Here is a 27,198-nt window from a genome sequence, read left to right on the forward strand (position 1 = left end):
CCTTTAATATAATGTAATTCAATGCTGCCACTTTAAATGGCCCATTAAGCGAGAAGGCCAGCCAGCGTTGACGTCAGTGTATGAGACAGCAAACGAGGTGTCTAAAGTGCCGTCCGACGGCACTCTAGTTGATCGCTGCAGGCATGGCTAGAGTGCCGTCCTACGACATTAGAACATTGAAGACTAGGCTAGCACCGGTCGGAGCGTCCGTCGTTGTAGTGTAGATTAGCTGGCTTTCTGCTACCCAAGCGTCGGTTAGCAGTTTTATCAATGTAGTGTTTTGTTGCGGTTGTTTGTATTGTCAAAGTAAGGCTAAATGAAAAAGAAGACGTTGTAGTGTAGAGGATCCGCCTTAGCTTCTTGTTCTCGAGGACCCGGTGGTTCGAGACCAGCTCTTGACCCGGTCTTTTTTATCTTTAAATTGAAGTATAATTGTTACGCCTTGGGTTAGTTTTGGTGTTTTAAATTATTTCTTTGTGTGCGTTAGGTTATCCTATGTTATGTTTAGGTTAGCTTGTCTACCTTTACGTTGTTTAGAGCGATGTATCGCCAGACGCGGCAATTTTGTCACAAAACGACGGTGGACGTGGATATATTGCACTGCTCATAATACCGTCGGACGGCACTCTATACACGGCCGACAGCAAAACGGATCCTTGACAATCGTTCCATAGCACGAGACATTCCATAGCACAAGCTCAAACGCGGCAGAGGCCACAGGGGGCCGCCCACGCCAGTGCACAGCAGATGAAGTATGGGAGCGAAGGGGCGCAGCCAATAGAGCACATAGACAACCAGCGAAATTCACCGCTGTCATCATCTCTCAAATTACAGGGTGGCAAAAACGAGCAGCACCGCAACGTGTAAGAGACAGATTGAGGCCATTCGAAAGCGTTAAGGCGGATCGCGAAACAAAGCGTCTTAGGTGGCAAGATTACAAAGCCCTTTGACAACGCGAGTCGGAAGCAAAGGGCCTCAGACGTTTAACTGGACATTAACGCTTTCGCATTCAGCGCTTAGAAGGAGGGATTAGGTGTCATGGATCTTCTTTTTTTTTTAATAGCAGAACTGTTTAAGCTTGAGCTTGGTCCGCTGACGTTCGCAAAAAATACCACGGAAAAAGTTCCTCTGGCACAAGGTGGCCGGCACGACCTTCGCGTAGCTGCGTAGGCCTGCCCAAACATCGCCCAGCTATGACGTCATCGCGTGCGCCTGCACCGCTTTATTTTCGAGAACAGCCCTTCCAGCGTTCGTGGGGTGATCTCTCACGTACTCTTCCACTCACCAGTTCACGTGCGTTCGCGCCTCAAGCACAGAAACGCTCACCACGCAGACGCCGAGTTCGCGAATCCGGTTGTCGCGGTCTCTTTTGCGCGTGCTAACGTGGTCCACTTTATGATAGATCTGAAAGCCTGCGTACAAAACGATCCGGGCCTGCCGGTCATGGAGAACTTTGAGCGGAAATTTCAGAAATACGTGTGAGGGGCGACAGCCAGGTCTCACCCTATCATCGTCATCAGAGATTCGGAGTGTGGGAGTGCGGTTGCTCTAATAAACCGTTCTCTGCCTCACCGTGCCTTCGCCTTACAATACTTTCGAGTGTTCATTGCTCTTTGGGATGCTAACGGCGACCCCACGCTGAAAACTTGACCGTGTCTCTAAGCATAACCACGCATGGAAATTGGCCGAGTTTCGAAGCGTAACCACGAAAAAAGTTAGATTAACCAAGAATTAGCAAAGTGGAGCCACGAGCTCTTTTGCTTTTGCAGCAAGCGGTGGTCTGTGGGCTCACTCGGTGGGGTGGATTCGTCTCAGTCCAGGTACCCTGGTGCCTTGGTGCTATCCTGGCACGGGTGGCCAGAAAGATCTGGTCAGCGTGATCGGAGCTGTTCAGCAGGCCCTTTCACTGCTCTGGGGAAGGGTGGGAATTGGGGGGGGGGGGGGGGGGGGGTGAGCAATGGGGTGTTTTGGCAGGCCCTCACCATGTGGTAGGCAGCATTAGGAGAAGGGCAGAAGTGACAGGAGATGGGGTATTGATAGGGTAGGAGAACTAGAGTGGAGGATGGCTGCATTGTCACATGTGTGTGTAATAGACGCTAGTACTTCCATGAAGAAAGTACTGAAAAAACTAATTTTTTATCGCGGAAGTTAGGCTAGAGAAGGAATTGCTGGTGAGCACCATGCGCTTCCGTGGTAAACAAAATTTAACATGTTCCCGTGCCTCGCATTCTTATCTTGGGGCCTCGACGGTCCCTCCTGGGTAAAACGCTGCTTATTCGCTGCGGTCACGGGACATAGTAGGCTTAATTTTACATACTTCTGAGCTTACTCACAATAGCCCTAAACTGCCTCTAGTATAACTGTTGTAACTGGCGGCGAAAAGGACGACAAGGTCTTAATCGGTAGTTAATTCGTAAACCCTCCCCCCATTATCCCGGCGCCACCACCAATCTCTACCCCGACGGTGGTGCCGGTAGTTCTGCTTACGTTGAACACCCGTCTGCTTCATGACGTCGCCGCTAAAACAATGTTCCCTTTACCCCGCATAGTCTGAGCACTCCTGGTCCCCATGCTTCAGCGGCATAGCATACGATAAGATCGCAGACACGTTGTTACGCAGATATGGTATACCGCTGAACCTTTGACTCAAATATTGTAAAATTCGGCGCGTCATCTTAATGTTGTGGATTCAATTACCACCTGGTACATAGACGGAGTGTGTGTGTTTGTCCCCCCCTGCCCCCCCCCCCCCCCCAAAAAAAAAAAAAATCTTGTCTAGTCACTCTCGGCATTGCCCTTGTTTTAATCTTCCCGCCATGAGGCTTCAAATCCGGTGACGAGAAACAGCGGTGCCGAGTGCGGACTGTGATAAGGCCTGACCAAGACTGGCATTTGGCGTGTATGTGGCTACATGTAGGAGGGATCGAAGACAACGTCGACAATGTGACCACGTTAAACCGACGTTACGCGATACTTTCCGCGATAGCGAAACAAGAGTTTCTCCGAACGTGGGATACCTCGAGGTGAAGACCACGTGAGGGCCCGGGACTCCGGAAGTGTCCGAATTCACTGACTGTATTTTGACTCGCGAAGGCGTGCAAGCACCCCGCCGACAGGTCGGCCGCGGACGGCATCATGAGTGGACTGTCAAGAAGTGTCAAACGGAAATGTTCGCGAGGGCTACAGAAACGAAAAAAAAGCATCAGATTGTATTGCGACTGTAATATGTAAATAAAACCAGTTAACCTAATACCACGTACCACACCATGTGCTACGTAGTATTCTTGGGAGAGGGGCAAAAATGACAGTTGAGGGGGCATCGGCTGAGGGAAATAGAGCGTAGAACAGAATATACTTGATTTTATAGGGAATTACAGCGTTTTTAGGGTAGCAGTATGCACTGATTCAGGGTGTTGCACATATGCACTATACTCGGGTACAAGTTAAGAACGGCAAGGGCTCATACAGTGCATCACTCTGCCGAATTCAGCGGCGGACCCGGATGTCAACGCGCGCGCGCGCGTTTTGAAACAAGATTGTGCCTAATGCGTAACATCGTCTTAATTTTCACACCTAGTTTTTTGCAGTCACCGCAGGAATTTAAAACTAGATTAGGTGCGAAAAGTCATGAAAATGGCTCGTTTCCCGTTCAAAAGACTCGCAGTAAAGCACTGTTTCCGCCGCGCGGAGTAACAGCCGGCTGCGGTGATGCGGCACAGGGGCAACTTCCGTAGTCGTTCTTAAGAATGGCGAACTACTGTCTCAAAGTACACAGTGTTAGCGCCTTTAAAAATTCCTTGGCAACTATAACAAACTACATCCTAGAAACATTGCTCACTTGGTTGATAACCGCGTGCATTCCCTGCGTAAGTTTCCGCGTGCCGCATCTGAAGAAAAGGTGCGGAGTACAAAGGAGATTTTTATTTGTAGTAAAAACACATTTGGGGGCCGACATGTTGGGAGATATTGATGAACTGGATCTTTTATTAGTAGGGGAAGAAAGTTTTTCTTTTTGAATGGTGTGCAGATACATATGGTGCCATTGTTTATATTAAAAGAGCCATTTTTTTCTTTTTTATTCTCTGTAATTCTACCTGTGGAGTGATGATTTGCCGTTTGCACTGAGAGTATAAAATTTACGATAATCTGAAGGAATTAAGTTGATATCACTGTTACTGTCACAGTACCCCTTGAAGTGCCTGTCTGATGAGGCTGATTTCTTGCGCTTTATGCGCTTCAAGAGCAAAATGATGCGAATAATTGTTATGTAAGCGTATTTAGAGGCAAACAACTGGAGAGAATTTCAGAAAGATCAAAAACATTTTAAATGTGCTTCTGTCTTTACAGTTGCGTGCCCGTTGCTTCTTAGCCGCACGTTGCATAATTATATTATTTGTTGAGACTTGCAACGAGCAGCATCGGGTAATATTTGAAGGCTGTGATTTTAAAACTTTGCGAATATTATTCGCAGAGCCCTGAAAAAATTAAGCTCTTAGCGAGATTTCATATTTTATGGCAGAAAAAAAAAGAAAAACATGTCTGAGGAGCACATTTGTTTAGTGAATTTAAAACTATGTGTAGATTAAGGTTCATTCCCAATGAAAAAAGTGAGTGTGTTCAATAGCTTGCATGTTGGTACGAACCATGTTGGTACGAACCAACGTTACTGGTACGAACCTCCATGGCACCGCCGAAACGACGCAGCGCGATTAGGCTGGAATATTGCGGACATGCATCGCCATCTAGTCGAGCGCGGAGAAACGAATGAAACGACAAATGCGCGCGTGTTTCAACTGCCTTCGAAGAAGTGCCTCCTGCCTTTGAAGAATAAGGTGTGTATTTGCCAAGCCCCTACACTTATTGAGATTTTTTTGACACACGTGCACCGCTTTCGCTCGGAGCATAAAAAGATCAACAAAATCTAGTTATAAAAAATTGTCCATGAAAAGGGGGACACGGACAAAGTGAGGACAGGAATACGCACACAGCGCGAACTTCCAACTACATTTTATTGTGCCACTGCGTGAAACTTATATACATAACAAGGATCGACTGCGCCTGCGTTACTTCAAAATAATTAAACGCCCGGCGATGGGGCAGACAAGAAAGCCAATTCCTTCTCGGTGAGCGTAAAGCGAAGGTGAGCTGACTCCCTTACCTCCGAGTCTTGCAATCGCCTCAGCTCGCGAAATTTCACGCATAAGCGGCGTCCTGCCACGAGATACAATCGTGCACTTGTTAAAGATAGATTTAAAGCCACATTTTAAACAATCTGCAGCCAAGAAGCCGCCAGTGCCACATCTAACGTGGTTATTAGTAGAGACCGGATTTTAGGCAAATGCCTATTTTTTTCCTTGCGTTCCTATCGCCCCATTTCGATATATGAGCACGAATTGGAGGTCAAGGATGGCTTTTATGGTGGTTTTATAGTGCCTATAAATGCCTATTTTGGGTGTTGGTGCCTAAACTCCGATAAATGCCTATAAATGCCTTTTTTCTCAAATTGGTGCCTAAATCAGTACTATGTAGCGTCAAGTTTCGCTTTCGAGTGCAATTTGATACCTTTATTCATTCTACCTGGAAATATTTACTGTTCTGAATTCTATGGGTTTGAACCTGGTGCTCTTTTTAACACTCCAACCCCCCCTCCCTTTGCGCCGGTGCAACCCGAGCGGCGGCTTCTGCATGCTTTACGGGTGGCTTTCCCGCAGGACTTGGCGATGGACGCACAACTCTACTCCCCAGGGGAACTATGATACCGTCAGGGGCAAAGAAAGTGATGGGGAAAAATTACGCCCGCCTCCCCTCGTGGGAACCCTGGTGTGATGCAACGCATCTGGGTGGTTCCACTGGTGTTTCCGTTGGGTTGGTTCTCTAAAGGAACCGTCGCATCAAGCAATCGTCGAGTACTGCGAGAGAGTGCACCCTCTCGCGTGCGCGTCTTCAAGGAGATGCTGCCTGATGTGCCCCTTCCGCCAGAACCCGTCGTCACACGATGGGGAACGTGGCTAGAAGCTGTTGAGTACTACAACTGCTACTTTTCGGACATCAAGGCCGTGATCAACGGCCTTCCAATTGACGAGAGTGTTGCAGTCACAAAGGCTCAAGCTGTCCTCTCCGTGAATAGCCTTCCAGGAGACCTCGCGTACCTTTGCGCCAACTTCACGTTCTTAGCGGATTCTATAAAAAAACTTGAAAGTGCGGGAGAAACTCTTGTTACGAACGTTGCGCTAATTCTCCACGCACAGGAAAGAATCGCCACCATTCCCGAAGGACCTGTCGCCGAAAAGGCACGTGCGAAGCTGCAATCGGTCTTGGACAAAAACAAGGGGTTTTCTGTCCTTAAAGAAGCTTCAGAAGTCCTTGCTGGTGAGCACTGTAGGATCCCAGTGTCAATTAACCCATCGAATCTTCCCAAGTATAAGTACGCACCAATCACATCTGTCGACGTCGAGCGTTCGTTCTCCGCGTACAAACTCATTCTCAGCGACAAGAGGCACAATTTTGAACCCGGAAATCTGGAGATGCTGGTAGTTACCTATTGTTTCTATAATTTTCATAGTGATTCTTAAACTAGGTTCCGTGCTCTGTCCAAACACAATTCTTAATATTTATATTTCGAATGAGCGTATGTGTATTTGGCAGTGTTGAAAGGTCTTGCCTGTATAATTAAGCTACCTGTAGAAAATTGCTGAAGTTTATACGTACGTTCTCACGTAACAACATGTTAATTTCTTAACAAACCTTGTCTATCTTGCATTTATTATTTGCTTGCTTTATTGTAATTTAATTGCGTCAGGCATACATAACTTTGCACTTTTATAAATAAGTATTACCATATTTCAAGTATTGTTTCTCCTGCCTGTTTCACAATATGCGACGCTTGAGTGACTTTCGCATCTGAACATATATGTAAGCAATGCGCTTGTGAAATTAAGCCAATTGATCGCCATTAGCCCAGAGGTATTACGGGGCAATTCCACGTATAAGGTCAATGTATAGAACTTGTTATGAGAGAAAAATAAATTGGATTGAATTGAATTGAACTGTTACTGCCATTGTGGCCTCATAGGAATGACATTTTTAGATTTCCTGGCGTGTTTACAGTTAGCTCACGTCTTCACTTGAAATGATTAGCATTTATCTAAAATATTTATTGCGCCTATTTTATTCTTTTTGGTGCCTAAAACGTTGTTGTTGCCGCCTAGTTTTGGCGCCTAAAACGTGCTTTTTTAGTGCCTAAAAATCCGGCCTCTAGTTATTAGGCTCCCGTAACAGGTCGTTCAGGAAACGCCCGTTCTGCCCATTGTATTGCCATTTACACGCAAGTGGCAGGCTCTACACTACCCGGTCCGCACACGCAACAGTCCTCTTCCCATGCCGCTTGTTGCACTTCTGGGGCGTGGGGCATTGGGGTTTGTCAGTTTACAGAGCTTCCCAGGCCTGTCAGGAGCCTGGGAAACAACCTCAACAATCGTCTTCTGCCCCATCTTCTTCAGATTATCGGCTATCTCGTGCATGTAGAGAACTACGCCAATTTTTGGGCGATTTCCGGCTGTGACATCGGCAGCTGGTTGTTGTGTGTTGCGTCTCGCCCACACCCTGGCCTTGCCTCTATCAAAGTCCGTATCGCTACCGACGTTAGCACAGACTTAGTATACCCTGCCGAAGATAGACGTTTACGCTGCTGCCCGAAGCTTTCGCTCATTAGGTGGCCGCAAAACTGTCTCTAAGCATTCTTGAAGCAGAAATTGACGACGGCTAGCTTTACAAGCCTCGAGCCAAAAAGCCACTTTTGCCATATACATGAGACCATTCCAAACTTGTAAAGCGGGCCGTCGCAAATTTGTGCTTCAAGAATGCTCTAAGAAAGTCTTGCTGCCACTTAATGGGCGCACACTTTGAGCAACGAAGTCAACGTCTATCTTCGGCAGGGATATCCTTTGCTAGCGTCGGTAGCGGAACGGATTTCGCGAGAGGCGAGACCATGGTGTGAGCGAGACCCAGCGCACAGCAACAAGCTGCCGATGTGACAGCCGGCAATCGCCCACAAAATGTGCATAGTTCCCTACATGCGCGAGATATCCCATAACCTGAAGAAGATATACCAGAAGACGAATGTTAAGGTAGTTTTACCGGCTGCTAAGAGGCTTGGGAAGCTCTGCAAACTGACAAACTGCCTCATGGCCGAGAAGAGCAACAAGCTGCACTGCAAGAGCTTTGTTGCGTGTGAATACGGAGTAGTGTACAGCGTCCCGCTTACGTGTAATATGCAATACATTGGGCGGACCGGGCGTTGCCTGAACGACCGGTTACGTGAACGCAATAACCACGTTAAACCTGGAACTGGCGGTTTATTGGCTGCACATGGTTTAAAATGCTGCTGTAAACACATTTTAATTAACAAGTGCGCAGTTGTATTGTGTGGCGGGACGCAGCTTATGTTTTAAATTACGGAAGGTGAGGTGATGTAATGCTCAGAGATTAAGTTTTCAGCTCGACCACGCCTGTGTTCACCGAGAAAGAAGTGTCTTTTTTGACTGCCCCATCGCCGGGCGCCTTGATGTATACGCATGCGCAGTCGATACTTACTATGAAATTCAGTGACACGCCATTATTTCCCATAAAGTATGTACAAAACTTTACGGGGCAATTTGGGAAAAAACTTGCTCAAGGGCAATTTGACCGGCCCTAAAACCCATACGTCAGCAGGACGGTGGACGAACACAATCATCTTAAAAGTTGAAGCACTTACGTGTATAATATGCATATACCTAAGTTCTTAGACTTGAATGTAGAACTTATGTATACAAGTTTCACATAGTGGCAAAATAAAATGTAGTTGGAAGTTAATGCTGTGTGCATGTGTATGCCCTCACTTAGTCCGTGTCGCCCTTTTCTTGCGCGATTTTTCTGTAATTAAGGAGCACCAACCTGATCACAATGCTACTTTTATCACGAAACTAGTGCTGTGTGACTTTCAAATGACTCAGCTGCTGGGTCGAGAATGATTTCGCAGACATGCCACACTCCCCTTCTCCTCCACTCCACACGACAAATTAACTAAGGAAAAAGCCACCACCTACCGCCGCCTCACCTCATGCAAACCATCATATACCCACTGTCAGGGTTGCCAGGTCCTCAGAAGGAAAAGGCGCCGGGAAATTTCCGAAAGTAGCCAAAAAATCGCCACCTTAAAGTGAATGTTTCAAATGGAGCCAGAAAAGTCGCTGTTTTCAGCGAGGCGATGTTAGTAAGTAGTGTGGCATTACCATCGCGGGGAAAATGCAGAAATTTTGACATGTGGAAAACAGTATCACATTTTATTGGTTTGCTGTCGTGCGGGAAAGCGACAGCGGGTGACTACTGCCGGCAAAAAAAAAAACAAAATATGCTCGTTTAGGTAAAACTCTCAACTAATTAGAATAGGCGTTCACCGCACACCGTGTTTTACCACTTCCGCCGCCCCTTTGCACTGCCGTGCCTATTATAAATCGTCATACGCACTTCACACCACTCTGCATGAAATGTCAAGCTCCCGTGAACTATTGGAAAATTACACTTTATACCTAAAGTGTTGCTGGAAGGATTTGACGCTATTTATACGAAATCAGGTACGGGATATTAAAAAAGGGCAGGGAAAATTAATATTTGTGTCGGTAAGTAGCCCTGTATGGTGGTGTGCTTAAGTGATGCTAGCGCTGACCTCTCCAGCCCACATAAACAGTCTATCTCTCGTTCACCGTCATCTGCTTAAAAGTTTGTCCTTTTCTGTTCGTGCATTTTTTCTCAACGACTGAATTGCTCTGAATGGTCACTGAATGCACTGAATTGACCTTTTTTGTTAAGTGGGGCGTTGGAATGGCCCGTAAACATATAAAATCACCCATACCCAAGGTGCCAGAAAGTAGCCAAGTCGCCACACTCAAATTTCAATCGCCACGAGCCTCGAAAAGTCGCCAGCTTGGCGACAAATCGCAGACCTGTCAACTCTGCCCACTGTTGCGATTTAGCGCGAAGTGCTTCGGTGTTACTCTGTGCGCCCATGACACGCCGGGTAAGTTTCGTGCACTGCGGTGATGTTCCTTTTGTGGCGATGAAGCCACTTCATTCCGAGCTTCGACATGCATCAATACATCGGAACCTGACGGCCACGGGGCGACCTGAACCTACGAGCCACCACTGTTTCCGAAGCCAAGACACGGAACGAACGCGTTCCAGCGGCGGCGTGTTGGGGCTGGTCTCTGCTAGCGGCGGACGTGGCGCGCGTGCCTCATTTCCCCAATGTCTGTTTGGGGAAGAGAGCAACTGCTTCTGGGGACCTCGCCGATGATTCTAGGGACATTCTAAAACTGCATGTAGTGCAGGATTGTTTTATATATTTGTACTTTTCGTGCTGAGCGCAACACGCCGAAACCCTGTGGATCATTGGGACTTCTGGTTATACATTCTCACGCTTCGGAGAGCCGAGTGAGTACGTAATCGCCATTGGAGCGAGGCATTAATCCACCAGAGTCGTGTAATCATGCCAGCGGGTTGTCTCATGTGTCATCGCTGCTCTCTTCTCGCCTTGCATATTAAACAAGTTAAGTTTTGTTATCGGCCCTTCGACGTTGGGAACAGAGGCAGCTGTCCTGCTTGCCGTTTTTTCACCACGCTATTACTACATGACAGAGGCGACGAAGGCCGGTTCTGGGACGCCTTCGCCAATGTAACAGTGCCCGACACCCCCCTCCACTCCATCTACCTCCCCCCTACTACTCCGCCACCTACAAGTTCCACCCCGAAGCTTGCACATTTAGCTATCACATCACCTGGGAGTGCTCCCCCACCCCTTCCCTTATCTTCATCCTTCTCCGGTCATGAGCAGTAAGAAGGCGTGCTGTTAGCCCTCAATAACTCGATCAGCTTACGCTTGTCAAAGGGCCGTCTGGCAGCGACCGCTCAGAGACTTCTGGACTAAGACCTCCCATCGCCATGGGTCCAAATGAACTAACTGTTTATTTATTGCTTACTCTTCATCCGCCTCTCTTACCATTCACATAATTTAGTGCACGCTACAGCATGTTTACTTGATAAGATGCTTCCGTTAGAAAAGTAGTTATCATCGTGTACAGTACTGTATACAAATAAATTACAGCAGCTCTTGAAGCGAAGAAGGTGGCGCCATATCTTTTAGAAGCTGACACAAAGGTTTTAAAACGGCTTTTATGAAGCGAGTTTTCTGAAAGCACATATATGTACATACCACCGTTTCTGCGAAGAGATAAGCGATAATTCCATAGGGTTTTATATTGAACGTATGCACCGCCTTCAATGTTTTCCTGTACTCTACACATACGCAGGGTATGCACATGACGCTGCGCGAGTGCGTGCTGACGCACCTGGAAGGGCGTGATCCTGCGGCCACCCTGCGTGTGTCCTCGGCGGGCGTCGAGGAACTGTGTGCTTGGACCAACATGTCAGCCCTGGCCGGCCTCAAACCATACTCGGACGCCGATGCGGTACGAGCACGCCTAATGCACGAGACCGGTACACCGGGAACGAGAGTGCAGGTGGCGTCATAAGTAAATTGAACAAGGATTTGTGAATATCACAAAATATTTGTTTTACTAGCTTTAGGAAGCCATTACCTGTTTTCAGGAAGCTTTCTCAGTTAGGGAGGACTCATTTAAACACACACCAAAGTAGCCAGGCCGTTTACAGATTAAGAAATTCCTCTAAATTTACGAGACCGTGATCACATTACTTTTGACGGCACCTGTACGTAGAGGCAGTAATGCCGGTCTTCTACCAAGCTGCAATAACTTGACATAATCGTCCAGCCCAGTCGGGACAAACAGACGATGATAATAAAAATAGGTGGGTAGGTGTGCTACAAAGATACACAGATAATACAGGAATTTCAAATGGGCTACCTAAAACACGACCGGTCACGCAATTTCAAAGCAATTTGTTTACCTCAAGGTGCGCAGAAAAGAATCCCATCATGCCCTATAAAGTGCTGTGTAGTATTTCAGCCTTCGCGCTACCCATTAATAAACAGTAGTGGACCTATTATGGAAAAAGAATTATTGCAAAAAGAAAACTATTTGTGAAATTTCTAACAGAAAGATAGATATATGCCAAGGATACTCGTATGAATAACACCAACTTTATGCTCATGTTTGCATTCTGTCTGGCAGGTTTGCGAGTGGGCTATCTCCGAAATAGGTAGCTAAGTGTAGTGTCACGAAGGGGACGGCCCAAAAGGGCAAGGCAGAGAGACATGAGCTCTTTGAAGCCGAAAATACGATGAGCCTTTATTCAAGATGGCGCCCCTTTTATAACCTCGTCAAAGCCCCCTGGTGATAGATCACCAAAGCACTGACATCCAAAACCCCCGATACCACAGCAAGCTTGCACACGATCTTGCTGTCTGCTAGAAGCTACAGAGGTCTTCAGAGCAATCCAGCGCGACTGTCCATGTGAGCCTTTAAGCCTGTGTGGTATCATTAACTGTGACATTTCTAAGCGGCTTAATTTGCAACTTGGCGCAAAACGTGCTTCCGTACGAAAAAAAAAAATTCACTACTTTTGCTGTATAGTACAGAGTTTTTAAACACGTACAAACTTCGAAACTCCACCTCAGAATTCGGCACCCTATTAGTGCCCCCCCCCCCCCCCCCCCCCCGTCTTTCGGCCACGCGTGGTTAGAGCAACGGCCACCTGTGCAATAATAAACGTGCAAAGCACTGCTTTATAATACTGTTGCGGAACTTCCAAGCATCATCAATGACTGTTTTGGAGTAAAAACGAGGCTGTTCTGCAGACTCGCTTTGTCAAATAAGACTCCACATCATCCGGTGCGAGCATCTTGACATGGTGGCGCGAACAGATGCTTCACAACACACCACACCTTTCCCTCCACCTATTAACATTACACCGAAGCATGAGGATGGAGCTGCCGACCAGCGCGGCCCTAGCGGCCAGCGTATGCAGGTGGAGAGGGCCTATGTCGCCTGCAAGCAACAAGGCATCCTGGACTGATGACACGTCCCACCTGGAGAGCGCCCCAAAGTCTCGCTTGCTGCCTCACTCCCATGAATAACCCTTGGAGAGACCTTATAGCTTTCGTTTGGCGCAATTTAGTATCACTTGGGCACTCTGGGCATTCTCGTTGTATAGAACCATCGTCGCTCAGTGGCTGTTATCCTCAGTGGTTGTCCTGGTGCGACTGCTTGCAGTTGTCTTCTTTGGAATACCCTTCCCTGCGACTCCACTAGTATAACCTTATAGGACGGGAAGCGGGAGAAATTTATGGCTCTGTGCACATTTTAGTGTTCAATCTGTCACAAAATGATTGTGTTTATAGCCACTGAACTACTAAAGCTTAGCGTTATTGTGCTGCAGAGCCCAAGGAGGCGGATTCGATCGCGGCCGCGGTTGGAGTTTGTATGATGGAGGCCAAAAATAAAAACGCCCATGTGCAGAGATTTTGGCGCACGTTAAAGATCCACAGATGGTCCAAACTAATCCTGAGACCTGCACTACGGCGTGCCTCATAGCCGAGGGGTAGCTTAATTCGGCGCGTTAAACCTCCAAGGTATTTGAGAGTTTGCCGTCTAGACCACAGCTGCACGAACTCTCACACCACTTCAAAACTAGTTTTCGCAAATTCCAGCCGACTCCGCGGCAGCCGCGCCTTCTGACCAGTTTTTTCCACCTTCCGTCTAGGAAGCTAAGATTTTCTGAGAACGTAAAAAAGAATAAAATAAGGACGCTGTGCAGTGCATGGGAATCCTGAGTGCTTCATCCATGTGCCTTCTAACGCCATCTTCTGAAAGCTGTTCATTTCTTCTAAAAGGCGCCATCGGCTTGGAGTTGTTCATTTCTGGCTATGTGCCGTCGTCCCGCTTGACCCAGCTTCGACGTTCTGTGGCGGAACTCTGGCCACTTCCTCGTCTCAGGCCGCTCTGTGGTTCAACTAGCCCTTACTGCCACTGCTCTCCAGGATGCCTAAACGCGTGTTCTTTTTTTGAGAGAAATCCAGGATAATAGAGGTATGGAAAGGTGTAAAAACAGTATAAACAACAACAAAAAAAAAAAAAAAAAAAAAGAACGGTTGAAAACGGCATCACATACAAGGGAGAGAAAAGCACTACAAAAACGAAAGATATCGGCTAGACAGGCGCCGAGAACAACACAAAAAATGGCGTAGCTTGCACTAGTGGTTCAAGGTTGTAGAAACGGCAGAGCTGAGGGTCGACCTAGCTTCTCACCACACTGACAGCGGATCCCCGGAGAGAGGGAGCCGCCAGACCCCAGCAGTGCAAAGTTGCTTTGAACGGCACTGTAAAGCAGAGACCAATAAATTATGTACAGTGTAGCAATTCAGTAGCCATCGTCGTGATCCCTTTTGACGTCGTCTCACACGGCACAGCCGCGTAGGGCGAATCCTCTTGTGGCGCGTCCTCCGCTTGGTAGACCTCCACTTAGCTCGCGAAGATAAAGTCGTACAAATCACCTCACACAGTCTTATTTTATCACGAAAGACTGATGAGGTTAACAGTTAAACCTGGATATACCGAAGTTGATGAAAATTTGCAATTTTTCGCTACGTCCAGGTTTTCGTTACATGCAGGTTACAAGTTAAGGCTCTCCTGAATGAAGTAGAAATGAAACCAAACTGCTAGACATCAGTGCCGGTGAACTCACCCTTTAAGGATTTATTTCACTGCGAAAAACTGTGATTTCCGAGCCGAGTACTGATTTCTCACGAGCTTAGTCACTACGGAGCACAACAAAGAAGCAAGGTCATTTGCTCCCGCATTCAAAAACGTAACTTATGTACGACTTTTGCTTTTGACACTTTTCGATGCCTTAACGCATTTCAAGGACCAAGCGTATGCTTAAAGAACGCCTTTTCGCAAACTTGATGCTCTTTTCCGCACTCAAAATTCTCGAGAGGGTGCTAGCTGGGATACTGTACCGGGCGGCAACGTTCATCTTTCTCACCGGCGGAGACGGCCGCCAAAGTGCGAGCTTGCCTTGGAAAGACAAACCTTTTCGATTTCCGGCAGCAGAAATCATCACCGACAGACCGATACTACAGATAGCAGAGGAGACGCGCGATTACACGCCGACAGACATACCTGCGCCTAACCTGCACCGCGCTCACTCGTGCAAACACGCGGTAGTTTGCGGTGAGGACGAAATTCGCCAAAATAAGGCACTTCTGCAGCCGATTTTTTGCAAAAAGGGCAATAAACGATAGCTCATGACCGTGGCGAATCCGTTACATCAAGGTTAACTGTGGCAACACCTTCGTTACACAGAGGTCTCAAAAGCATGGTGTGCAATGGAGGTGGCAACGGGGAATTGAAAAACTTCGTTAAATCCAGGAATTCGTTACATAGAGGTTCTTCACATCCATGTTAAAGTGTATGTGCTTTGTATCCCCTAAGCCACCCTCGGCAATATCTGCTTCTCCGACGCATCGCCCCCCCCCCCCCCCCCCCCCGATATTAGGGCTTCAAGAAGGCAGAGTGCCTACGCTTGATTCAAGGTTTCGTTACCAGTCGACTCACCTACTCACTTCCGTGCCTCAATCATACCCATGCAGAGCCTGACAAAGTAGACCGCCTCTTGCTTGAAGTCTACCGAGTCGTTCTGCAGATACAGTCGGGGACTTAATTTTGCAGACCACGCGAGCGCGTGGCAAAAGCCACCGATGCGCGCTCTGGAGGCCCGGTGCCTGTTTTCGAGACCGCCGCGGCGCGCATGCGCGTCCTGCTTTACTCGCAGGCACGCCGATTTTCTCGCTTCGTGCAGCGGTGCTGCAACGGTCACTCAAGCACCGCATAGCGACGCCTTTGTAGCATTCCTTTCTTCCAGATGGCACATTTGGGGCCTGACGTGACGATTGCGAGGGCTTTGGCGCAAGTGCGGCTCGCGTCCTGATAAACACTTGCGCGTGATGTTTTAAGTGCGAATGCACTTTATAAGCGACCCCAAACCAACCACCGCCGGCGGCGGCGGCGGCGGCGGCGGCGTCCGCAGTGCTCCTCTATATTTAAAAAAGAAACAGCATCCGGCGCCAGGTTTCGATCCGAGGACTTTGCGGCCGCAGCGCGACGCTCTACCGACCAAGCCACGGACGCGACGCTGATATCAGTGTTAGTGACGCGCCTTATATCTTTAACGCATTCAAACTACGTCGTCAGCGGCGTGCGTTGGCGACTCAGCGGCGTTATAGCGGCTTGACAACTGCGTGGTGTACACGTGATACTACAAACCCGATGGAAGAGATGGAAGAGAAGGCGGCGAGGCGGTGGGCTGCGGGGGCCGAGCGCAAGCGCCGCAAGCGGGCCGACAACCGTGCATTCGCACTTTCACATTCTCCCCCTCGGGGAAATGCGGGGGAATTTTTTATTTGTTTGTTTTGTGCTTTATCGTTTATAGACGATGAGACTGGCGGCTTGCGAACGGCGTCCCCGAATGAAGCTAGTACGAAGCACAGTCTCACCGTGGTACCGACGACGAAATGCTAGCTATATGAATAGCGAACCTTTATTCACCTTGTTTATTGTGTTTTTTGGCCACTGAACATATATTCCAGCTCGATCTCCGCTGCCCATAAAGTAGGCGATTTGCAAGTTTGATGAAAGAAATCCTCTGTTTTATTTTAATGTCCACTTCCTTACTTAAAAATGATTGTAAGACATACCCATATGAATTGTCTGTTCGTTCGGCGCGTCGGCATTATTCAAAACGGCACCTGTGGTTCTCGTCGAAGAAGGCCATAACCTTATTCGCTACTTAATATTAATTGCTACTTAGGGCCTTTCGAATGTGCTGTCACTAATGAACGGGTGTTTAACCACTGAAAAACACTCAGCTTGTCCTCCTGTTTTCTTGCTGACCTTGTCCTTCCGCTCCGCTGGGCATATGCAAGGTGGCCCTTTTCTGATGGAGGCGAAAAGCGAAAATGCTCAAGTGTGTTCGGGATTTCGGCGCATGTTACACATTCAAGATAATCAAAATTAATCCGGAGCTTTCAACTACGATGTGCCTTATCGGCTGTGTAGCATCGGCGCGTTAAAACCTCATAATCAATCAATGCAAGTCGACCTTGAAGAATTGCTCCGGCCTTGAAGCAATTTATCCCCGTAGGAAATAATTCCTCGGCTAACAGCATCTCTTGGCCTATTAGTAAGCCGGCAAATGTCCCTTTGAAAAACAGCTTTTCAAAAGTAGCGAATAATTTTACGGCATTCAATGGGAGCCCGAGGTGCCATTTTTACAGATGCGACGGGCAGAGCGAACAGACAGTTTATGCGAGTACGTATATCTATCATTTTTAAGTAATGAAGTAGGCAGCAAAAACATCGAAATAATTTCTTTTATCAAACTTGCAAATTGCCTACTTTATGGGCAGTGGAGAGCGAGCTGGAATATATGTTCAGTGGCCAAATAACACAATAAACAAGGTGAATAAAGGTTCGCTATTCATATAGCTGGCATTTCGTCGTCGGTACCGCAGTACCGTGACACTGTGCTTCGTACGAGCTTCATTCGGGGACGCCGTTCGCAAGCCGCCAGTCTCATCATCTATAAACGATAAAGCACAAAACAAACAAATAAAACATCACGCGCAAGTGTTTATCAGGACGCGAGCCGCACTTGAGCCAAAGCCCTCGCAATCGTCACGTCAGGCCCCAAATGTGCCATCTGGAAGAAAGGAATGCTACAAAGGCGTCGCTATGCGGTGCTTGAGTGACCATTGCAGCACCGCTGCAGGAAGCGAGAAAACTGGCGTGCCTGCAAGTAAAGCAGGACGCGCATGCGCGCCGCGGCGGTCTCGACAACAGGCGCCCGGCCTCCAGAGCGCGCATGGGTGGCTTTTGCCACGCGCTCGCGTGGTCTGCAAAATTAAGTCTTCGACTGTACCTCACAGCAATCCCACTGCCCAACTAGAACAATTTGGTATCCACAATACTGCTGATTAACTTATTGAGTGTGTTGAATATTGAATTCATAAATACTCCCCCCTAACATAGTTGCGGGAATGATAATTCTCCGCCGATTACACATCCGCACCTGCATCTTCACTAATTCTGGCCAGCAGATTCCCCCTATCATTCGAGACAACATCCTTTCCCGGCCACTACCCCGCAACATGCACCCTACATGCCACGTCGCTCGTAGGGAGCAATGCGCACGACACCTGACAAAAAAAAATACCCCATTAAATTCACAACCGACTATTTGGATGCCGCTAGCTACCGAAAGCACTCAGCATATGCACGGGCGGTCATCAACAGTCCTAACTCTCCCCTAATCACATCTCTCACCATCCGCACCTACGTATCTGCTGAGGCGGAGAGGGTAGCGATAGCGATAGCTCTCTGTCTGTGCCGCACCCCAACAGTTATCTTGTCCGATTGTCAATCTGTTATGTGGAACTTTGCCCGAGACCACATATCAGACAAATCTCTCAAAATTCTTCTGCGCAATCCCCCCAAACCTCCCGTGGAGGACGTGTGGACAGCTGCCCACACCGGCTTAGGGGGTAGCTGGAGATCTTACAATCCGAGCAGGCCCTTATGTTTCCCCCAACCACGGAACACAAATCCTCTCGACATAGCCTTAATACGTACGCGGCTATCACCGCGCACTAACGCCTCTTCCGCCCGAAATACCCCACAGCACACTGCTCACTTTCTGCAGCGGAGCAACGCTAGTGTTGGCGCCGACAAACTAATAACCTTCCGCGTCGCACACACCTTCATCGTACATACCCTGATCAGTATACTCATACCCCTACGGCCCCTTTGCGGAGATGTCGACACCCCCCGCCACAATATGTGGGCGTGCCCCCCAAAACACCTTACCCCTAATCCCGTCTGTTGATCTATCGAAGGCGGTGTTGGGTGTCTCTGAGCCCCGGGTTCAAAAAGCCCTAAATGTACGTGCTGCTTAAGTCACCGCTGGGCTGCGCCCAGTGACCACCCCCACCCCTAAATTGCATACTGCGATAAAGTTTAGTTCTCCTCCCCCTCATCTCCTTAAAATTCTTCTTTAATATCTGGCCTGGCAAGTGCATTAGCACATGCCTGAAAGCTTATAGGCACCCACGGCAACTGCTTGGTAGTCCATTCGATTCTAGGCTTCGACTGCATGCTGCACTTGTCCGTCAGGTCGTAGCATTTTCTGTACCTGTTCTTTATGGCTTCTCAAATCATCAAGTGCAGCGACTGCAAGCACTAGTAACCGGAGGCCTCCGTCTCTGCCTCGGAGTGTCCAGGCCGACGTCGGAAAATATGGTTCTCGCGGAAGCAAGAGAGCCACCTGTAAATGCTTTGCGAGTGCGGGAGGTGTGCCGGAATTACCCACGCCTGACTACGCAGCATGAGTCACACCATTTGGTTACCCGCCTTCAACAGCGTTCAGCGTGAAAGATTCATCAGGCCATCTTTCGTGATATTGACACGAACCATGGCGACGATGCGGGAGGTACCAGGTTCGAATCCTGGTACCGCCGGGCACCCACCGGTTTCTTTCACGAATACAGTCGTCCCTGGTCGAGTGCGGACCCTTGAAAGGAGAATCCACATCTGGAAAGCCGCCTTTACCCTTGCGAGGGGTTCCTGAGCTTTGTCCATCTGGCGGGGCCCCCGGCCATGATGCCGCGTTGCGCCATTGCCGGGCGTGAAAGAGTCTGGTGGCATGTCCTGCCACAGGCGGTGGCGAGTTGAGCGTCCACCGTGGCTGTGGAAAGCACCATGTGCATTCGTGTGCCTTGGTGGCGCCGGGCACCTAGCGGTAAATTAGGTACAAGCGACTCCCCGGCCTAGCGCTCCGCCATTATGTGGGACTGCAACGCTTGAGAAGATCACCCGGCTTGCACGGCAAATCGCCCCTATGGAAAGGGGCTGGTGCAAAAACGCAGGAACTTTATATATATATATATATATATATATATATATATATATATATATATATATATATATATATATATATATATATATATATATATATACATATACATATATATATATATATATATATATATATATATATATACATATATATACATATACATATATATATATATATATATATATATATATATATATACATATATATACATATACATATATATATATATATATATATATATATTGTGAGGCGGGAATTTAAAACACAATCTTCACTGGCTGTGACGTGTGGCTGTGGTACTTCAGAAATGCCGCTGAGCTGCTCTGTATCCGTGAGTTGAATTTCAGGGTGATCACATGAAATGACGGCGGATGCGGATGAGAGAAAATCCCAACCCAAAATAAGATGATGAGCACAGGGGGACAACACCGCACACTGAACATGATGCCGAAGAGAACCAACAACAATCCGCACTGTGCATTGTCCGGATGGCTTAATCACACTGCTATTCGCTCCATGTAGAAAAGGTCCCGTGTAGGGTGTTCGTACCTTGCGTAGACGAGCACACAATTCCGCACTTATCACTGAAACGCTCGCACCAGTGTCAATAAGGGCATCGACGCAAACACCTTCAACCAAAACAGATAGCAAGTTCGACGGACGCTCTGGAGGACTTGTAAGCTTCGCAGGAGATGCAGTTTTCCCTCCCAAAACTGCATTAACTAGTTTTCCTGGCGGTGGTTAGCGATGTAAGACGCAGGACGAAGGGGGGAAACTGAACGGCGACCTGGCGAAGGCGAGCGGGGTCGTTGCGCACGGGAGCTGCGAGGGACGTCGTCAGTCTGAGGCGGAGACGGGGAGCGGCGTGGAGGCGACGGGTACGCACGCCGCCAGTAGCCGTAGTAGTTCGGGGGTACGCTCTCGCGCTCATAGGCAGCATAGCCACGTCATTCATCCCGTTGGCGGCGTCGACAAAAGCGGGAGATGTGACCTCGAATGCCGCAATAGTAGCACACGGGCCGGTTGGAGAAGGCATCCTGACTTGGTGGAAAGTAGGGCTTTGAGCTCGGCGCGTGGGGCATGGCCGCAACATAGCCAGACGAAGGGTGGCTCATGATCGGGGACAACGGCAGAGGTGTCCGGCCAGCGACATCCGAGTAGGACGGTGTTGATGGGGCAACTGAATGGACAGGCGGCACTAGCACAGGCATAGCCGCAAGCTCCTCTTTTACTATCTCGCGAAGGCCAGGAGCCGTAGCGGCTTGGCGAACACCATGCGGAAAATGAGAGGTGTTGCCGTACACTTCTTCGCGAACTATAGCTCGAATCATCGCACGAAGGTCTTCGTTCCCAAGATGAGGAGTAGACGCGGTGTCCCGTGGGAGGCGGATGGATTGAAGTTCGTCGATACGCTGACAGGAGGCTCTTACGTCTGCTACGGTGGAAAGGTTCTGCAGGACAAGTGCGTTGAAAGCGAACTCGCCGATCCCTTTGAGAATGTGACGAACACGGTCAGACTCCGGCATATCTTTGTCGACGCGGCGACACAGCGCTATAACATCCTCGATGTATGAGGTGTATGTCTCATTAGCTTGCTGCACGCGGACCTCCAGCTCCCTCCTCGCGTTGTCACTCCGCGCTTTAGGGGAGCCAAAAATCTTTTGCACCTCCGTGGTGAAGCCAGCCCAGTCGGTAAATTCATGTTTGTGGTTTAAATACCACGTCGCGGCAATCTTCTTCAGAGAGAAGCCAACGTTGAACAATTTGAGGCGATCATCCCACCTACTGAACTCGCTGACGCGTGTGAAGCTGTCCAGCCACTCCTCCACGTCTTCGCCCCGAAGACCAGTGAACTCGGGCGGGTCGCGCTGGGGAGTGGTGACGATGCATTGCAGAGGCGCAGAGGCTGCGCTACTCGGAGTGTCTTGCGACAAGGAAATTGGTCTTGAGGGCAAGCGGCAACCTGAACGGAGCTCCAGGGGTGTCGAAGGAGAGGTACAGCTCGGGATCGAGTTGCACCTCCACCACTTGTGAGGCCGTAGATAGAAGGTGACGGGACCGTTGCTTTCGCAGCTCCTTTATTCCGAGGCGTCAGGCGGGGACGAAGCAAGATGGCGACCCAGCGTCCCTGCTGATGATGATTAGCCGAAGACGAGGTTGTGCCGGTGATGATGAGTAGTACAGCAGATGATGCGGTAGCCGCAAGCTACTGGTGATGATGATTAATACCAATTGGGACAAATGTCTCCTAGCAGGCAGCAAGACACAAACTCAGCTCACACTATATATCTATATATATATATATATATATATATATATATATATTGTTACAAGACGACGCAACCATTGTTACAAGCAGATCCACGTAGGGGGATTTGCCCGTTGTGGCTGATGCTCATCACAGTTCTCATGGGCGCAACATGCTTACTATAATATATATATATATATATGTATATATATATATATACACGAGAGGGTAGACACACGTATGAAAACGATGATCGAACTAACGTTGCGACCGGACCCCGGTCGAAACGTTAGTTCGATCATCGTTTTCATACGTGTGTCTACCCTCTCGTGTATTTTTGAAACCGAATCCCGGAACTTATTCATCGCTATATATATATATATATATATATATATATATATATATATATATATATATATATATATATATATATATATATATATGTTGTCTGAAAACATAAACACTCACACAGAGCGCGAAAAAAAATAAGGCAAGTATTGTAGAGACAGAGACACACAAGAAAAACATTAAAATATAAAAATAAAAGCTTACTGACGGTTCAGGAAGAGGACTCTCTTCCTTCAATGTGAGTAAACTTTTATTTTTATTTGTTAATGTTTTTCTCGTGTGTCTCTGTCTCTACTTACCTTTAAATATATATATTCTGTACACTATTGGCATATACTACTCCTGTATGAAAACATATGTACTCCGTATAGCAGGTAGCTTAGTGAGCGCGCATGCGATCTTTCAGCCGTTGCCCTTGCAATGTACTTTTTCTAAGCTCGTGTTTCATTAAGACAATCATTGTACATCTTAATTACTCTAACATTTGGAGTAGCCATCTAGCTATAGATGAGAGCTAAATTGTCCAATAAATCATATTTCTCTCTGTCTCTCTCGCTCATCGAAAGCTTATCTTGCTGCCCGTGCTTGCTAGCCCGCTTAGTACACCGTTGAAGATGTCGTTTGCAGCGTAATTTCAATTTACGGGCAGTGATTAGCAGGTTCTGGACCATGTTAGTGGTGCTATCCCAGTGGTCTCTGACGCTTATGAGACCGTGTACCTGCTGGTTGCGTCCTCCTTCGCCAGGTGGTGCCGTACAAGGCGGGCTCCACGTTCTACTGTGCCCTGGCCAATCTGAAGATCACGCCGCACGAGTACCTCAAAGCATACGAGGTACGTTTAAAACTTGTTCTTTTTTTAAGTGCAGAGTGCTTTAGGGCCCCGCCTTGTCGTCGTAGCTCGCTCGCTGGACCCGAGCAGAGCCACACGGCGTTCCGTTGTAGCGGCTGTCGTCGTGGCGTAACCCAAAGGCTTCGAAAGCCAAGTGGTTTAGATAGTCATAAGTGTTCGAAACTCGTGAACCGCTGGCGCTTGTGATACACCTCCCCGTTGTTTAGCACAAAGAAAACTGCAGGTGCATTTGAGGCCAAAAATACGTAATTAACCATCAGCGCCCGCGTTCATTTACTTAGGAACGCTCGTGAGGTGGCTTTGCGATAGCAAGCGATAAAAAGTGGCAGTGCAACGGCCGCAAGTGCGGACAGAAAAGCATACACAAAACGAACACAATTCCCTCTTGCGTAGTTCCAGGCAGGGGGTGCGGGAGCACTGTGAAGGCGAAAAATTTGAAATTCGTTGGATAAACCTTCATTGAATTCATCAGGCGAGGAATGACACAGCGCGGCGAAGAGCGTGGTGGGTGGTAAAAGCGGCTACGGAGAATTCTTCCAGGGATGTACATGTTGTGACGTTTTTGAAGAGGAACATAATGTATACGGACTTGGTAAGGCTATAGAGAGCGATTTTTTCTTCAATGGTTTCTCAACGCCTCGTCCTAGAACGTAACGCGTACTAAGAGAACACACCGGGACACTCGTTTTTCGTTCGAGCTTGCTTGCCTGCTTCTATTTCACTCCGTACTCACTTTATAAATTTGAGTTCTCCGTTTCGAATTGCACTTCCCCTCCGTCATCGTAATTGGGATGTCACGTATATCAGCGCGCGCCATCTGGCAAGAGAGAAATTTAGAATCTTTGAATACATTTATACACTGCATGCTTCGCCACTCCACAGGTTTCACGTTAGAGAAGATTGCGCGTTTTTTTTTTCTGGTTTTAAAGAACAGCTAAGTGCGCCCTGCGGGCTTAGGACCGGTACAAAAAAAAAACGGCAAATAATGGGAGAAGGAAGTACTCAGGATCCCCCTGTTATCCGAAATTGTTAAAAATTGAAATAATAACTGAAACACACAAAAGAACTTACTTTGACAAATTTACCGTGTGAGGGAAGTCTACCAACAGGGCGAAGTGAGAAATGCTGGGAAAGCTTCAGTAACACATGGAAAGATGATGAAAATGTAAAGGGACATCACAAAAAAAAGTGACTCACCTTAGGGGAAAATTACGAGAGGTTTGGGAACGTGTAAACGTTCAAACACTGCACGAACAGAGTTTGCTCTTCGTTTCGATGCTGAGCTTGGTTTTATCATCCGGCACATACAATTTTTGCTATTTTAAAATTATTTGTAATAAACAAAACAACAGCAGCCAATTACTCATCTAGATCCCTGCATTCTTCTAGATTCGCCGTTGAAGCGGAGCTTCAGGGTTGACTTTTTCGCAGCAAACCGAAGCTGTAATAAACGCTTGATTGAATGGATAAGCTGATTAAAAAACAGCTGCGTCAATTTAGCCACAATCAATTTAATTACAGCGTGAAATTACTTTATATTGAGGAAGTAGGTGTACTCATCACGTTTTTGTAACCGTTAAAATAGAACATCTAGAACTGAAAGCGATTGCACTCTGTGCAGGCGCATGATGAACGAAACTGTATAAAATGCATCTCACACACATGGCTACGGGACGTATAGGTATTTAGGTTTCTCGTCACTGGGTCGTGGTAGTGACTATTTATTAGTGATTACTTATTAAGACTTCTAGATACTAAGGTTATGTCCTAGCACTGCGAACTACTCAAATATGAAATGTAAATGAAACTACGTGTAATGTTAGTGTCGTATTAGCGGACATTCGGCATCTACTTCTTGGCGGAAATGTTTGATAAAACTAGAGTTACAGCCATTTTATACTGGGAATCCGTCATAAAGTTGGCTCGGCCGCCAGGCAATTTTGTTTGTGCCCGGGAAAAGTGCACGGACCTTTAGCCATGCAAAGGGTGCTTTTAAATGCTTTAGGCTCATAACAATGCAGTGATGGCGCGTGTTTCCACATCCTCAGTGATGAAGAACCAGAATTTCCTGCGCTATACAAGGTGTCAATAAAGCGTCCATTATGCTGCTTTCGGCATAGACCGGGAGTAACGCGTAAGTCAAGGCGAACGCGTGAGATTTCGAGGACTTCCTCACGGAACACTTGACTGCAGTTTTATGGAGACTTCCCTGTCTTTTTTCAAAAAATCAGCTCTTTGTATCGGAGTTCCGTAATATTTCCGTAGGTGTATGGTTGCTGGTAATCACATGTATTGGAACCGCATTTGGAATTGAGGTTTGCCGCCAGGACTTCATTTCTATGCTTTTTTCATGCACCAATGTGCAAAATGTTGGCACCAATGTGCTAACTGTGTCGCAGTAAGCGCAGGACCGGGATAATTGGAGATTAATGGGAGACGCCTTTGACCTGCAGTGGGCGTAGACAGGCTGATGGTGATGATGATGAATGTATAGAAATGTTTATTTGAACTTCATATAGCTTCGAAAAACCCCCGATGTGGCATGACCGTACCGCCGTTTTCTACATTCCGATCAGAATTTCCAGGAAGGTGCTGACATGTTTTAACCAGCCTTCACTTGTGGGTATACCGTATTTACTCGCATAATGGTCGCACTCGCGTAATGATCGCACCCCTGAAATTTCTCGTGAAAATCTCAATTTTTTGATTGGCCGCGCAATCAACGCACCCCGAACTTGCCACAGCCGTATGTAGTATGTTTGCCAAGTCTAGCTTATGATCGTGCTTACCTCTGTTTCTTTCACTTTCAAAGCGAACATGGCTACGTTATTGCCGCAGACTCGCCGATAAAAGCGGTGCCGGCAAGCATGCGTTCAGTATTGATGATGAAGAAATTCTCACTAAGTGCACATAATGTACTCACAAGACAATGAAAAAAATGCGATCAGCTTGCTGCGTCGGCCGCCATGTCTGCTTTGATGTCCAGGAGTGTGACAGCGGCAGCCACTTCCAGCACTGTGACAGCGGCAGCCCTGTTGTCACCTCGCCGCAAACTCGTTCCTGCGGGTTCCGTAATCTATGAAAACACTGCATTTTGCGTCACTTTGCAAAGCGGATGGCGGCGGTGTGCGGAGTTTTTATTATGTTCTATTTAATATTTTATTATGTTCATGACAACTGCCGTAAAAAGTTTTACCCGCAACTTGCTTGCCTCTTCTGTGCTCAAAAGTTTTTCGCGAAAAATTTACCCGCGTAATAAACATACCCCTAAATTTGCGTCAATTAGTTTTGAAAAAAAGTGCGATCATTACGCGAATAATACGTAAATCAGATCAGAGTAAATCTGAGTAAGGTAGAATAAATAAAGTCAGATACCTAGTAAGGTTTTCGCATGAACTGAGCCCTGCTTCTACCAGATCCTGAGAAGACCCTGCACTCTCGCCATTCACCCCGCTGCTTTTTGTCCTTCACATGGCGCACGCAAGTGGTTCACCTACACCCGTCCCACCACCTTTTCCACCTTCACCGATGGAAAGATTCAGGGAAGCTTGCAGTCACGCGCAAGACTTGATGGCGAAGCTGTTGTAGGTGGTCATTGACAGACACAAGGCGGACGGAGTTTTAGTATCGTTGTGGTGTCGGGGCTGACGTCGGCGGCATGGCATTTCAATGAACTTATGTTGAGTAAGGCCAGAGAGAGAGAAAGAGAGAACCACTTTATTTTACGGCTGGGTCAGGGGGAGGAGGTGGCGGTGGCCCAGAGGGTTTCCGCGACCTGTTGGGCCCTGGAGACGAGCGTGGTCTGGGTCTCCAGGGTCGAGCTCCGCAG

At 47.7% G+C, this 27,198-nt stretch overlaps 1 protein-coding gene across 1 annotated transcript in view; it reads left to right on the forward strand.

Moving 5' to 3' along the window:
- The window catches only part of LOC144153436 (uncharacterized), an 84,173-nt gene that overhangs the window by 53,379 nt on the left and 3,596 nt on the right, over positions 1-27,198 (forward strand). The window contains exons 2-3 of the mRNA XM_077685083.1: positions 11,346-11,504; positions 23,265-23,351. Of these exons, the coding sequence (XP_077541209.1) occupies positions 11,349-11,504; positions 23,265-23,351 (243 nt within the window). The 5' untranslated portion in view covers positions 11,346-11,348. The remainder of the gene's footprint in view (positions 1-11,345; positions 11,505-23,264; positions 23,352-27,198) is intronic.

Source organism: Haemaphysalis longicornis, unplaced genomic scaffold (assembly GCF_048455015.1).
Source record: "Haemaphysalis longicornis isolate Haplotype H1 unplaced genomic scaffold, Haemaphysalis longicornis Haplotype H1 scaffold_9, whole genome shotgun sequence".
NCBI lineage: Eukaryota > Metazoa > Arthropoda > Arachnida > Ixodida > Ixodidae > Haemaphysalis > Haemaphysalis longicornis.